Source organism: Camelus bactrianus, chromosome 26 (assembly GCF_048773025.1).
Source record: "Camelus bactrianus isolate YW-2024 breed Bactrian camel chromosome 26, ASM4877302v1, whole genome shotgun sequence".
Classification (NCBI taxonomy): Eukaryota; Metazoa; Chordata; class Mammalia; order Artiodactyla; family Camelidae; genus Camelus; species Camelus bactrianus.
In genome coordinates, this window is record NC_133564.1 from 19641395 (window position 1) to 19657489 (window position 16095).

General features: G+C 35.6%; 1 protein-coding gene across 22 annotated transcripts in view; it reads right to left on the reverse strand.

The window, feature by feature from the left end:
• PCM1 (pericentriolar material 1) overlaps positions 1-16095 on the reverse strand; it is an 81155-nt gene that overhangs the window by 4870 nt on the left and 60190 nt on the right. For 15 of the 22 annotated variants that reach the window (XM_074353474.1, XM_074353470.1, XM_074353468.1 and 12 more), the window contains 10 exons: positions 15834-15954; positions 14171-14350; positions 13792-13928; positions 8612-8746; positions 6355-6552; positions 4667-4729; positions 4257-4392; positions 3797-3957; positions 1201-1276; positions 400-656 (listed from right to left, as the gene is read on the reverse strand). In XM_074353474.1, coding sequence (XP_074209575.1) covers positions 400-656; positions 1201-1276; positions 3797-3957; positions 4257-4392; positions 4667-4729; positions 6355-6552; positions 8612-8746; positions 13792-13928; positions 14171-14350; positions 15834-15954 — 1464 coding nt within the window. The remainder of the gene's footprint in view (positions 1-399; positions 657-1200; positions 1277-3796; positions 3958-4256; positions 4393-4666; positions 4730-6354; positions 6553-8611; positions 8747-13791; positions 13929-14170; positions 14351-15833; positions 15955-16095) is intronic. The other 7 variants (XM_074353471.1, XM_074353472.1, XM_074353467.1 and 4 more) reach the window with 1 other exon arrangement.

Genomic DNA, 16095 nt, shown 5'->3' on the forward strand with positions numbered 1-16095 from the left:
TGATGCTGCCAAATTGTTTTATTTCCCATCACATGTAAACTTTCAGGTTTATCAAAGATTTATGAAATGTTTCGGACTGCTGAGAAGTTAAGTATCAGGAGTGTGTAAGAGACAGAATCACATATCACTGTTCCTTCAGATCTCAACTTGAACTCTCTCAAGGCTGCCACATAAAACCTTTTTTTTTTGGCTCTCAAAATTATAAAAAGTAGAATTTTAGGTTTTGTGATAGTCATCTTAATTCATTATCACCCTTCTGCTCAAGTTTAAAATTAGTTTGAATAAGAAATAAAAATGTTCTGACAGTTTCTAAACCTACCCACAAAGTGGAGTTGGTTTGTATGCTGAAAATGTTAACCTGCAAATGAAGAAATATGCACAAAAATGAAATATACATACATAGTCATTCACTAACACTGGAGATTCAGTATCAGGACTTCCAGCCAAAGAGCTTTCAGGAGTCTCCTGAGCAGATTTAACTTCTTTGACTCTAGGCACCAAGGTTTCAATTTCAGTTAAAGGTAAAGGTAAAGGGTTAGGCTGTTTAGATGCATCGATGGTAGTGAGTGAGTCCTTTTGGACAGCACTATTTAAATGTTGCTCATTTTCCACGATATTGAGGTAACAGGGTTTCACAGGAGTGCTATCCTGGTCATCTGTCATCAAAAGAAAGTATTAACATTAGTAGTATAATGCAACTGTCATAAAATTTTTACTATTACACCAAATAAAGACTAAATATGTATGAATGAGAATAATCAAACGCTTAAGACCCCAAAGAAAAGGCAACTAGAAATTATCTGTATCACTGGTTCCCAAATTTAGCTGACCAGATTCATATGGGGATGTTTTAAAAATCAGATTCCTGAAATCCACCTGCTTTCTAATGAAGTGGGATTTTCAGATGTAAAGCCCAGGAATGGGTATTTTTTAAAAGGTTCCACATTTGTATCTAAAGGTATCTTTGCAGAATTTGTCTCTGTGTTTAAGTATCTGTCAACTTTTCTTTAATAGCTGTTTGCAGAAACAAAGTCCTCATGTTTTTTACAAAGGATTTAGTGAGAGAAAAGAGACATACATCAGTTCCAAAGTATCTCTGAACTTCCATTAACTAAGAATTTAATTTGTTTTGTTTTGTTATTAAGCACATTAAGGACACTTCAGATAATCTTGAAATTGGAACTTACTTAGATTTCTTACCTTTACTAGTAGTGGGTTCTTGTTCTGATGGGACATTTTTGCTTTCTGTTGATTCTTCAAAGTCATGTTGTGGAACCTAGAAGAAAAAAGTGATTATCTTGAAGTAAGGCCTAAATATACAGTCACTGTACCAGAGATAGTTGGTATATGTGGTTTTTGTCCAATCTTGAGAACTTCATACAAGGGAATTTTAAAATATCTTGTAAAAGTGTTTCAGAAAAGGAGACTGTGGTTGCAATTTCAAGTGGCTAAAAAAGGTCTCCTTTTCTTAACCTCAATAATACAAGAACTGGAATATTATGAATTATACTTTTTTTTAAATTAATTTATTTTTTTTCAGACCAGACTCTATCTTAAATGAAACTAAAAGACACTTGTTTATATGTAGATACGAAGTGAAAGGGAGAAGAACTGACCGGGAGGAGAGGGACATGAACAAAGTCAAGTGCCTTCTGCAGCAGGAGAGAAAAGAACATTCACCTCATAACTGGAAGTACCCAATTCTAGGAAGGAAGGAATACAGTGGTGGGGTGGGAGTTGGTGACAACAAGGTGGTAGCACTGGTGGTTGTTTAAAGCTGCTTAAGGAAAATGTGGACATCTAGGTTCCCTCCCCCAACCTCAACAGATTATATTTTGGAGAAACCAAACTAGTGAGCCTCAGACCTGAGGGCCACTAGGGTAGAGGTAGGCTACAAAAAGAACAAATGAGGACAGGATAAAGTATCATGCAGAAACAGAAGGATCTAGTGCAAGTTTATATAATGGTGGGACCCTCAGCCCGAATCCTACATCTAGTTCCAGAATACCATTAGCCAAGGAGATAAACCTGATCTTAGGCAGGAGACTGGAGGACCCTCCTTACTTTGGTGAAATTAAACCCCAGAGAAAAGATGCACAGGAATCGACATTTGGGATTTTCTATCAAAAAGTTATCTACCTGAACTGACCTACAGTGAAGCCCAAAAGAAATCAAACTGGGTTTTTGGTATATTATTCTTTAATATAAGCACCAACGGTACAGTGGATATTTGAAGAAAGCCTCCAAGTAGGTAAGAGAAGATACTGCTTCCATGAAGTAATAGGGTGCTACAAAAACATAACAATCAGGGGAAAAAAAAGTATTTAGAAATAAAAAATAAACAAGTTGAAATAAAAATAATTTCATATAGGTATTAAGATCAAAGGAATCTCCCAGAAAGTAAAACAGAAAGGACAATGGGACAATAAAAGAGAAGAGAAAATTATTATTAGGTAATAATTATTATTAGACCCTATGAGGGCTAATAATGCCTGATAACATTCATTCCAGAAGGAAAGAGAAGAGAAAATGGTGAGGAAGAAATTAAGAAAATAAAATTTACCAAACTGAAGAACCTGATAAAGTGTAACAGTGTAGTGAATGAAAAAAAAACCTGCAACAATGTGCATCACTGTAAAATTTCAGAACTCCAAGGGTAAAAAGCTTACAGAGCTAGAAAGAAAAAAGGATATAATACAAAGAATCAGAACTAAGGAAGCCCCGACCTCAACAGCGATACTGAAAACTAGAAGACAAAGAAGCAGTACCTTCAAAGACCTGAGGGAAAATAATTTTCAACATGGAAGCATTATGTTTTCTTAGACACAGAGTCTCAAAATATTTTATCTTTTATGCACTCTTTCTTAGATGTGCTCCACCAAAATGAGGTAATAAACCAAGAAAAGGACAAGACTTGATTCTAGAAACTGAGATCTGATACAGAACAACAGAGGAGATTCCCAGGCTGGAATATTTACAGGCCCAAAGAAAAGCCAAACCCAGAACAGAGCAAGAAGGTGGAACACTCCCGGAAGGGCAAAACCAAGACTGGTTCATGTAGAAAATTGAGAGGATTATACAGCTATTGGTGGGCATAGCAAAGACTCAAGTATATGATGAAAGATAATTAAGTAAATTAAAAATTGAGACAATTATTAAATTCAGGTGGAAAAAATACACAAGACTAAGCAATAAACAATATTTGCTTAGTTCAACAGTCAGTAATATTTACATAATTTGGTTAAATCTAAATATTTGGTTAAATATAGATTTAACCAAAGATATAATTACATGAGGTAGACAGGATTAATATAATTAAATGAGTCACAAGTGACCTAAAAATCTTCACCTGCTATATAACAGGAAGTAAAGAGGTAACGTCTAATACAAAAATGAATACACACACACACATACGGACCAGATACAAGGAGGTAAACAGGAGATGAAATCATACAAAGTGTTGCCTCCGGGGCAGCATGAGGTGGAGGTAGGAAAGGGAATGACTTTTATTTTGTTACGTACTATCTCTGTTTATGACTAAAAAAATATAAACATAAATTAAAAATCCAGATCTTCTGAAGTAATCACATAGTTTTTTAAGGACTCATTACCAAAAAAAAAAAAATTAAAATTCTTTAAATGTAAACAGTTTCAGATTTCAGTAAGGACATTAAAGAAGTTTATATTCATGAAAATGAGACTGGGGAAAGCTGTAAATTGTAACATCCCTGAAAAGAATCTGCTTTTAGTAGTTACAGTAAGACGGGGGGAAGGTGTGTTAGTCGCGCTGCAATACCTGGTCGTCGTGCTCATTTTCTTCTGTGGTTTCAGTGTTAGCCTGAAGTGAAGTCTGGACATCTACAGGTCCCTCTTCAAACTCTTCTATTTCCTCATCTTCATTCTCATCTTCTCCACTTCCATAATTAGTCAAAGCCTGAGTTTCAGCTTTGGATAAATCTAAGTTGATTAATACACGATTTTTAGTAAAATTTCAGCAGTTAGTTTTAATAATAGTTACCATTAATTGCATTCCTGCATGCGCAAGGGCTTTACACACAGTATCTGAAATCTTCAAAACAGTAAGTACTAGAGAACTGTGAGCACAGAGGACAGGTAATTTAGTCAGGGTCACTCTGGAATTCAAATCAGAGTTGCTGGACACCTAATTCTGTATTCATTCCACTCCACCAAAACGTTTCAATAAGTGATCTATAAAGAACTAATGTATAAACCTAGCTGAGAGCCTGTAGACTTACTAATAGACACTGGACACTCTTCACTTTCTTCATCTTCCTCTTGATCAGAAACATCAGATCTCACATTTTTGGGACCGTCACCATCATAAACCTCAGATGTTTGAGTCTGCTTAACTGCTTCAGTCTTATCCTTGTCCTAGTCACAAATAAATTTGAGCAATTAATTCCTTAAAGTACATTTTTTAAAGGTATATGGTAAATCTATCATAAAAATTAATGTCATTATCCAGCAAAAATGCAAAGAATCATTTTTGAATTTAATTTTGTCTTTAAAAGAAAATAAAAGTTTGTCAGAAGAAAGACCATTTTATGATATACTCTGCTCTCAAACATTTAGGTAAAAGCTGCCAAAATTCTTTAATCTTTTACTTCAAAAGTATTATTTTTGGTACAAATTAATTAGCACATACTTTGTTTTCATCATCAATTTCTCCAGCAGGTAAGCCATGATCTCCTTCAAGAATCCTTTTGGCCTATAAGCAAAACAATTAAGCAGAATTTAGTGGTAGTCTTTCATCATTACACTAAGTATTCAGTAAACTTTAGCAAATGCTGCATTTTTTAACCTTTCTCCAAAAAGTTGACTGTTTTCTTAGAAATAAATTCAACTCTTTCATTTAAATCTTTTAAATTAACAAAACAAAAAGCAACACTGCCTACTTGACATCTCCTTAGATATATGAGATACACAAACTTATGCAATCAAAAATCTTGATTCCCTTCCTTTCAAAGCCTCATCTTCCTTCAGTCTTCCCAATCTCAGTAAATGGCCCTTCATTCACCCAAATACACAAGCTCAGAAAACTAGGAACTAGCCTGTAGTTTACTTTTGTTATCCACGTCTAAACTATCAGAAAGAATTACTGACTCAATCATCAAAATGTGTCTGTTGTCACACACTCAAAGCTAAGGCTGGACTACTGCAACAGCCTTACAAATGGTAACTGGTCTCTCTCATTCTCTCTCTACTCTCCTACAATTCCTGTTCAATGTGGTATCCAGACAAATCTTAAACTGTACATGAGATTATGTCACTCTTCTATTTCAAACTTTCCCACAGGTTTCCATCATGCTTAGAATAAAATAAAATACAAAGCCCTTACCACAGTTTCCAAGGCTCCATAATTTGGCCTTACCTACCTCTGGGACCTCATCTCCTACACGCTCACCTCATTTAAAGTGTTCTGCCTCCCTGTCCTTCTCTTTCTCCAAAACACTCAGTCCTGCACTTAACAGTATTCTCTGCCTGGACTGCTCTTCCTCTCACCTTCATTACAGACACCTCCTGTCTTGTCACGGCTCAACTCACATCTCTCCTTGAAGGAGCGTTGTGATTCCAACTATCTAAAGCAGCCCTTCTTGTCATTTATTAGACTACCATGCTGTCTTATTTTCTTCAAGCTCCAGGCAATGGCTAAAATGACGTGAAACTTATTTTTTTGTCTAGAATAAACAACACTACAAACTGTGTGAGGAAGATGGCTTATCTACTTTAGATGTCAGGAAGAAGCATTATCTCTTTCTGCTTTGTGTCTTGACCTGCTTTCCCTCTCATGATTAGAGTCAAGAAGCAGGTGCTGGTCTAGGGAAAAGGCTCGCTGGTATGCCTCAAGTTGAGGGGAAAAAAACCATCCAATTTCTTATGTGATCAAGACTAATTTAACAGGGTATTAGCAGCTACAGGGATGTATAACCAAAGTCCTAACTAATAACAAGCATGTGTGTTGGCTGGGAAGATAAAATATTTCTGGTGAATCTACTGGGGTTGGCAACAGCCATGGCAGGCAGCTGGTCAAGGACTGAATCCTGGTCCTCCTCTCTTCTCTGGAAACCTGCATAAGTGGCAATAATGCAAACTGGATATCTGACAATTCCTGCCATCCATTCCCGTCTGCATTCCTGATACTTATCCACTGCTGTTACTCCTAAGACTTAGAGTGTGGCTAGCATATGCACTCATTTATAATCTGATTAACACATATGACTAAAAAACAATTACTTTTGCTGAGGTCAAGTATGATTTTAGTTATTAATAATGATCAAGAATTGTATTTATATGCTAATTATAACTCCTAAAATCAAAATGAATGTCATTTACCTCTTTGGCATAAGACTGTATCACTCCAGCTGCTTCTATTTTCCTTTTGCATCTCTGTTTAACAGTTATACTATTATTATCCAAATCTTGCATGAGCTTAAAGAAGGCCAATTCATTAAATAACACTTCAGATATCTCTACAAGAAGATCTTCTCCACAATCTTTCAGTTTTCTGCCAGCAAATTTTGCCAGTGAATCCTATCCAAAAATAAACCAAATAAACTTTAAGATTATAGTAAACTTCTGTGGGTAGAACAGCAGAATGATTGACAGGTTTAAATTACAATACTCAACAAAGTAAAAATAATTTTATTATCTTTTAGTACTGAAAAACTTAATGGCTAAGATTACTAAGATTGGTTAATATTACTAGAGAACATTACCAGTAGGAATCTTGCCCATCCTGCTTAAAAGAGCAAACAAAAGAAGAACACATGACCATCCCTAGAATTAGTCTCTACTTAACGTAACTGCTCTGCCACAAATACGTAAGACAGGGGAGTCCTAACCGCAAGAGTTCCCACACAGTACTGGGGGATATGTGTATTTACAGTAATAAGCTGAAGTGCCATGAGAGAAGACTGTACCATTAGAATACGTTTGAAGTTTCCCCTTTTACGTACGCCAGCCATTCTTATTTAAACTTCCTCTTCAAAATCAGTCTAAAAGTAAACTTCAGTTCTACTGAAGCTGATACAGGATCAACAAATGAACAAGTCTGCTATATTCTATTTTTTTTTAAATAAAATCACTCTTATTTTCCTTTCCTTCTAAAAACATGGACTGTGCTATTAAGAGAGGAGGCAGACTACTATGATGTCCGGTGCTCCCTCTTTCCCAAAAAACTACCTTGTCTAGTACAATCACAGGAAGAAGTACAAACACTGAGCACCTTGTGGGAAAAAAACCTCACTGAACAGGTTTTCTAGGAGAAAAAAGTAGAAGATAGTAATATAAGCTCTACCTCATGAAAAAGTTTCAATACCCTGGGCAAGATTTAACGTAAACTAATTTTTATTGTTCACGTTGGTCTTGTGAAAAAAGTCAGAAATAGGATGAAAGAAAAGCAGTCAGGTTTTCTTAGACTTAGGGAAAAACCCCTTATTTTCAAATCAATGTCTGGAATCTGCCCACAACTATGACAACAGTAGGCCAAATGGAGAAAGGACTACATGCATCTTGATTAACAAAAATATTTAAATTATAGTTTCTCTTTGAACCTGATTCTAAAATGGAGTTACTTCTTTCTGTAGGAATAAGTTAGCTAGTTAAATTTATAAAAATATACTTATCTAAAAATTATCCTGAACATTTTAAAACAATGCATAACAACTGCAGATGTCTTATATTCCTTATGAACTGTGTTAGTACAACTGGATTAAAGACAGCCAGGACAATTTATACTTAAGTTTTATTAAAAATAGAATGAAAAATTATAGTGATGGAAATGTGCAATAAAGACTAGAGTCTTAAAAAAATTGACAAAGTGATAATATTGTCTCTAAAACCAATTTAAACAGAGGAATATGAAGCAAGGAAAAGTTTAAAGGAAAATTCTATAGTAAAATTAAAAAGAAAAACATTTTCTAGTTTGGAACAACAATATACATAACTGGAACTATATCAATGGGAAAATATACAGGTAAATTTCTCAAGATATTTACATGGAATAATTAAGGTATCCATACTTAACAGAGGGGTTCTCATCCTTGGCACTATTAACATTCCACAAGATGCTAGTACCAGTCCTTCCTTGCCTGCTGTGACAAACAAGATGTCTGCAGACAATGCTAAATGTCTCCTGGGAGGCAAATTGCCCCTAGTTGCGAACAACTACTGTAACGTAATTTAGAATTACTGTTACAGCTTAAGAAGTCTCTCCAATCAATAGCTAGTTTCTGGTTTCTAAAATTTCCCAGAGTGGTAAAAAAAATTGTTTTAGACAACATCATGGAATAGTTCCTAAACATTTCAAACTTGAAGTGTAATTATTGGTTAGGAGAAAAGTCAAAACAAAATTTTATTAGATCTGGGACAGGCCTTAGAGACAGATGATCAAGTTAAATGAAGACATGTGCCCTAATATAATTTTTTTAACTAACTAAAGGAATAACCTTTTAAAAAGTATTAAAATGTCAGCCCAAATGGATGTTAGAATGCATATCTACTTGAATAAATTGTGTAATGCCAGAAAATAACAACAAAAATCCTAAACATATAGTATGTACTGGTAAGTCATACAAGAAGAAATTCTTACCTGTAATATACTTCCAAGTTGTTTATGAAAGAACTTTACAAACTCTTTGCTTTCATCGTTTTGCTGGGTAAGGGTCAAAACCATGCGTCTTACTGAGGTTAGAAGTTGAGAAGAACATACTTCATCCATGTGCTCCTGAGAAAAATGCTAGTCGGTTAGAAAATACCTTACCTACTGTTTAAAAAATATTAATCCATATGAGATTTTATTTTTCTTGCATAAATGCTTCTCAGCTGTCAAGACACATTTAGAAATTTCATTCATAAGAACAGCCAAACTCCTCCTCTACACAGGTTGAAAGTTTTGCAAATTTTGACTCACCATAGCAGATAACAGCCAGTAAAAGAAACTAGCTGATTCAACACTTTTCATCACTTCCCTTCTGTACTCTGGGGAGCACTACCCATGCCATGGTTTCCATATTGCCTGTATTCCTTTTTGCAGCTCAGTTCATTTCAACTACTCCTACAACCATACTCACTTTCCACCCAATTTCCTCTATCTTACCTTTTAACTGTTCTCAGCCTTGACACTGCTGACATCCTTCGTTCAGCAGCACTCTGGCCTCTACCCACTAGATGCCATGGCATCCTCCACTCTCCCAAGTCCTGACAACTAAAAATGTATCTAAAAATTACAAAATGTTTTTAGGGTCAAAATCATGCCCCGTTGAGAACCTCCGTCCTAACTTTCTTAACAAGCCACTCTGGGCAACTCTCTTCATCTCCTTAATCTTCTTTTAGAAGCATATGAAAGCTACATAATAATCTAAACCACGGGTAACGTTCTCAGGTGAGTCCATAAAACATCCATATCAAGTAATGTCAAGGTTCCATTCCCCTTTCTGCCGCTTAACTCATTTGGGCAGGTTCTCTAACTTTGACTCAGGTTAATTTGTGAGGTTTCTCTTCCTTCTTTACAAATGTGTAGAACAAGGTGAGCAAACTAGATGATATCTAAGATCTCTTAAATCTAAGCTCATTTTTAAAAACTTCATGTGCCAAAACAGACAATTAAAACAGAAGACAATAATTCCCTTATCTTCAAGGAATCAAATACTAGTGAAGTCAGATACATGCATACATCAATCACTACAAGCTATGCAATGTCCAGTAGATGATACTTTAAAAAATTTTTTTCTTTTTTTTAAACTAATTTTTTTCTTGTTTTTTGGGGGGGGGGGTTGCAATTAGGTTTACTTATTTATTTTTTTAACTGAGGTACTGGGGATTGAACCCAGAACCTCGTGCATGCTAAGCAGGCACTCTACCCCTGAGCTATATACCCTCCCCACTAGTAGATGATACTTTTAAACAGCAGGGACTGTTCCTTATTCAATACCACCTAGCACAGTGGCTAGCTCAGAGGAGACCCTCAGCACTTGCTGAACAAATAAGTATCATAAAGGAAGCACACGCTAGGTGCCCTGAGGAGCCGTGGCAGCATATTAGAGGTAACAAGAAATATCTTTGAAGAAAAGGTACTTCAGCCAGGCAGAAAAGAGTGAAGGGATTTTATATTTTCAAGGATGACTACTTGTAGAAAGGGCTGATATGTGAAAAGAAAATGGTAGGTATGGAAAATGTAGAGGAATGTGAAGTGAGTGTATACGGACAGAGAGCAGCGAGGATGAAGCTAGGAAAGGATACAGACGCAGTGGTGAGGTCTCTCAACTTCAAAGATAGGAATTAAGGTTATGCTATTGGAGAGAAGGAAATAAAACTGACTGCACTTAGGAGGAAAAATCAATTTTTGACTCACTGGTGATAAGAGGGTAAGAGAGTTAAGAAGTCTAGCTCAGGTGACTGAGTACAATGCTGACATAACAAAGATGTTCTATAATCCCACCCAGAAAGTCAAGACTTGAAGTGAAACAAGAAATAATAAAAGTTAAAATCAGATCATTAGTTCTACTCATTTTGTTGGCCTCAGAAATTGGTTGAAACACTAAATTTAATAAGCGAATCCTTATGAAAGGATATTATTTAAGTCAGACACAAAATTGTAAATGCAGTAACATTTTCTGAGATGATTACATTCCCCACACATAAAGCTAAATATTTAGATATCTTTAACCCTTAGAAAGTAATTGTATATATCAAATAAATATCACTACCAATATACCTAATTTAACCAAAAAAGACATGTTTTAAAAGTATTTATTGCATTATGATACAACAAAAATGTAAAAGAAAAAAGGCAATGGTTTGTTATTTATGCCTAAGATAACCTAAAAGTTTAAGTCAATTCACTTGAGGGAATGGTTTCAGACTCAAATAAATATCCACCTATCTATCCATAAGAATATATATATATATATATATTCTTATATAATTTATAGGTATGTAAATATTTAAGGGGGTAAATACATATTTTGCAATAGGAGATAAATTCATAGAATAATTGATGAAACTGATATATTTGTCTTATCTCCTCAAATCCCCTTTATCCAGTCTCTGAAGTCTTTCTTGGGTGAAAGTACTAAGAGATTGAAAGACATTATTCTAACAGGAAGGCACATGCAAATAGTTGTGACACTTTGTCATAAGTGCTTTAATAAAGACATGTACCAAGTATCCCAGGAGGAGTAAAGAGAAGGAGAAATCCTACCTGCAAATACATGCAAAAATATTTCAGCTGGGTCCTGAAGGATAAGCCTGACAGAGAAAGGGTGAAAGGGCATTCTAAGCAGAGGAAGAAGCATGGGCAATGTGCTTTTTTGAAAACTGTCAAGTCTAATACAAGATATGTCAGAAGGAACAGTTATGAGGCTGGGACCAGGTTGTAAAAAGTTTTATGAGTGATGCTGAATCTGATCTGGATCCTACAGGCCAACTGTTTTCAAACTGTACTTCAAACTATATTTGATCAGTCTGAAAACGATAGTCGAGGTTTGGTGGAGCCATTCACTTACTAATTCATTATTCAGTAAGTATTTACTGACTGCCTACTATATGCAGGTACTATTCTTGGCACTGGTAAGACAGTGACCACAACAGATTAACATCTCTGATGTAAATCTCCCATTACTTCATGGAACTTAACACTTAACAGGGAAGACAAAAAAAATAAAGAAATAAGCAAAGATTAAATAGGTCAAAGGTGACAAGCACTACTGAGATTAAGAAAAGTAGGTAAGGAGTTGGAGGAGATCTGCTCACCAAAGAGGACACAGTTAACTAAAGACCTGAAGGATTCAAGGGAAAAGCCATGCCGGCATGTGAAGGAAGAGCATGCCAGGCAGAAGTATCAGCAAGTGCTAGTAACACTAGCAGGAGAGTTGAAAGATTAGAAGAGGAAGCAGAGGGGCCATTCTGGAGCTGCTGCAGTTGCCCAGGAAAAGGCTACGTCACTCAGTTTTTTACATGGAATAATTTGGGCACAGACAGATGATCTTTTCTCCTCTTAGCTATAGTGTCTCTTACGAGGAAGCAGCTTCTGTAACTGCCTTTTCAAAGATCTCTCTTCTCTCAAAATATTCCAAAGAAAGCAATTACCTCCACTGAGGGGAGGAATACAAGCGCATGGAAACAACTTCCTACTGTCAATGACTTACACACTGGCAAGTACAAGGATGTAAGAGATGAACTCCTTGACAACATGTTTTGCAGTTTCCCCTATCTGAGTGAAAAGATTGTCTTCACTTCTAATTTTGAAAATTTCCACTTTAAATTAAAATGTAAGAGTACCATCTCAGAAGAAAGTCCTGTCTTGCACGCTTCTTTCTCTCCCCTTTTCACTGTTATTAAACAAAATAAACAGTACTACTTACTAGTCTCATACTCCCACTGTTGGCAGCAATATAAATTGTTAACCTTTCTGAGGGACAATTTAGTATGTCTCAAAAGTCTTAAAAACATTCATACCCTCAAAGCTAGAAATTCTATGTCTAAGAATTATTTCTAAGGAAAGAAAAATTGGATATCTAAATTTATCTAAGTCATGTAAGTATTGTTCATAACAGTAAAAAAGAAACCAGAATAAACATAAATGTTTAACAACAAGAACTGATAAAATAACAAACAGGCAGTTCTATTCCACCAATACTCAGCCGTCACAGCAGCAATCCACAGGGCTCACTACTGCAGTCCGGCCTGGTCACCCCTAGCTCTTCCTCTTTTGCACATCTTCCAAATGTTGTTGGAAACCAGGTGTTGCTCACTGGGTCCTGGGCCCCAGCTTTAGGTCCCCTTCTCTTACCTAGTGCCATGTTTTAGGTGACCCATCTTCTACCACTAGGACCTGCTGATTTCCCACATATATCCCAACTGCCTACTTCTCCCTTTCTATAGCCCCAGACCCTTATCTAAGCCATTATCATTTCTCACTTGATCTCACTGTTATTTCTGACTCCTATGTTTAACTTTCCACAAACAAATCAGATTTTGTATCTTACTTAAAATCCTCTAAGAGTTTCCCTTCGAATGTTAAATAAAATCCAAACTCCTAATCATGCTTATGATGATGTACAGAACTGGCCCTTCCTCCTCCTCTAACATTATCTCACACAAATTTCCTATAGCCACACAGGTCCTTCCTCCAGCTCCTTCAACATGCCAAGCTAGCTTCTACCTTAAGACCTTTCTGTCTGGATGATCTCAGCTTAACCTGGCTCTTTATTCACATCTCTGCTTAAATGTTCCCTCTTCGAGAAGCCTTCCCTGACTATCCTGTCAAAAAGAGACATCATCACATCACCATACTTTAACTCTCTACATAGCACATATATACCTGATACACATTTACTTATATGTTCTAAATTCACTTTTTGGGGGGTCCATATTCTCATCCTAGCACTCAAGTTGCATGAGAGCAAAGGCCTTGACTTGTTTACTACTATGTCCACAAAGCCTGGCATAATGTAAGTATTCTACAAATATGTTTGAATGAATAATAAATGGTGTCAGCACTAAAAAATACACAATAGAAAAACAGTGATGTAGAAAGATGTATATGGTATAAGATATAAAAGCAGAATGCACTTATATATGGACGAGATATTACAGAAAGGTTCACAAAACGTTGATAGGGACTATCACTGGGTGACAAAATTATGGGAGATTTTTAGTTTTTTCTTTTGTTTACCTGTATTTCCTGAATTTAGTACAATGGAGTCTTTTATCTGAATTAAGAAGAACAAAACACAGAATGTTTATTTATTTTTAGAAGTTATTGCTTACCTTCAAAAAAGGAATGACTTCTTTCATAATTGCTTTAATCTGCCGGTCCAGCTGCTGAGTATCAATTCTGGGACAAGGGATGGTAGAAACTTCACTTACAGGTTGTTGTGAACTATGATTTTCAGGATTAGGAGTTTCTAATTTAAAAATGAAAATGCTGTATTAGCAAACTAACGTCTATGACATTGTATGTATTTATACAAAATTCTAAAGAATATTAAATTCTGATGGTTTTATATTAAAATAACACAAAGGAACATCTATGAAGTTCTAGTACCCCTAGTAATTAAAAGAAGGCAAACAAAGTCATTATAGATCAAGTGGGGCTCTTAATTTTTCACATATGGAGCTATGATTTTTAATCAATTCCAGAACACACCTTCTAAATTATTAACCGTAGTTGTAGCAGCAGCACCATCTTCATCCTCAATAATCCTGCAGGTACATCTGATATTTGTGTTACTTTCAGCCTCAGTCTTCATACGCTCATATTCTCTCATCCTGGCTAATGCTTGATCTAAGTGAATCACAGTGTTACCTGTATATGGAACAAATATTTCTAGAAGATATGAAAGTAAATTTTTTCATGTAGTCCGTAAAATGTATTAGTAAAAATATGTCTGAACATAGGGAAGAAAAACTAGCTTAACAAGTTCCTGACATTGTACTAGTTGGTTACTTAGCATACATTATCACATTTGTTTAGTCCTTAAAATAACGCTATGAAGTAGATGATAGTACCCTCATTTTCAGAGAGCTTAAGTAACTGCCTATGGTTTCCACAGCCACTTAAATGTAGAATTAGGGATTTGAACCCAGATCTCTTACACTCTGAAGTCCGTATTTATTTCACTATATCATGTTGCTTCCCTTAAACAGTACAACAAAAATTAATTCCAAAACGTCGTGCAAATTCTGGTGCAAACAATTCAACCTAACACAAGTAATTAAGGTAAGGAAAAGACCTCAGAATAACATTTCCCAATTCTCTTCTGTCTACTTCAAAAGTAGGGGGAAGGATTGTGAGAAAGCCATCAATTAATAAAACTAAACAGGTAGGACTCAAAATCACTTGGCAACTCAGAAAGTGGGGACAATTAAGGGGGGTAGGCCAGGCCACAGAGTGATTTTTCTGTCTATAGTGGGATGAGCTCAGTCCAGACCTGACAGGAGGGAGCTAGGGCTTCAAATCCTCTGTAATTAAGATAAGGCATAAGGAAGACTTACTGCTTGCTAAAAGCTAGATACCCAATGATAGAGCAGGGCTTGGCCTTTTTCTTTGTAGTAGAAAAACTCTTTGAAATCATCTAAATCTTGTTATCACATAAACACTAGAATTATGGGACATTAGATTATTCTATCAACTAAGTGCCTCAGAGATCAGAATGAGTGAATCTTCAGGTATATTTTGAAATGCTACAGCCTGGAAAATGAATCAGGTACATAGACATCTTTCTCTTCTCTAATCTCCCTTCCAAATTTAGGACTTGGGTATTTTCTCTCCCTTGCACCTACTCAACACTCTAAGCTTTTGTTGTACTATTGGCGACCATGCCTTAGAGTCACCTGGGTTTCTCACAAAGATTGTATACGCTAAGAAATTTCAGTTCTTACTTCAAATTATTAACATTGTTATTGAAAATGTGATTGGATGAGGCATTGCTACCTCTGAATTTTTCCTGCTGATTAACTGGAAGATCTTAACGGATGACCTTTCCCTTAAGGGAAAGGAATTAACATTCTCTGAACTCCTATTATGCATGCTAGAGAGTTCTGTATGTTTTTCACAAGAACACAGCAAGCAAGGTAAGTAAATTCCCATTTCCTTAGTATATGCAAAGAGTCAGAAAGGTTCAATGACTTGCCCGAGGTCAAAGAGCTAAAAGTGAAGAGATTCTAGAATTTAGACTGATGGATGGATAGACTTTTAGGTCTATGTTCTTCCACCACAGCTTACCTTCTAGACTTTTGTTTCCTTATCAATGCAATTTAAAGGCTGTATTAAAATGTCATGTTCTAAGATTTTAAAACATTCTGCTTACCTAGATCATCTGTCGCAAAAGGCTCAAAATTTGAAGATACAGACATGACGCTAGCATTATCAGCATCATTTTGCTCACTTATTTTATGCGTTTCTCTCTCAAAGTTCTTCTCAAAAGTTTCCTAAGTTATAGTTTAAAAAACAAATAAAATTACTAACATTTCTTTAAAAATTTTTAGGATTAATATTAAAAATTTAACATAGAAACTAAGTATATGAATAAAACTATGCACTTAAAATTGAGATATAACCAAAGTTATAAA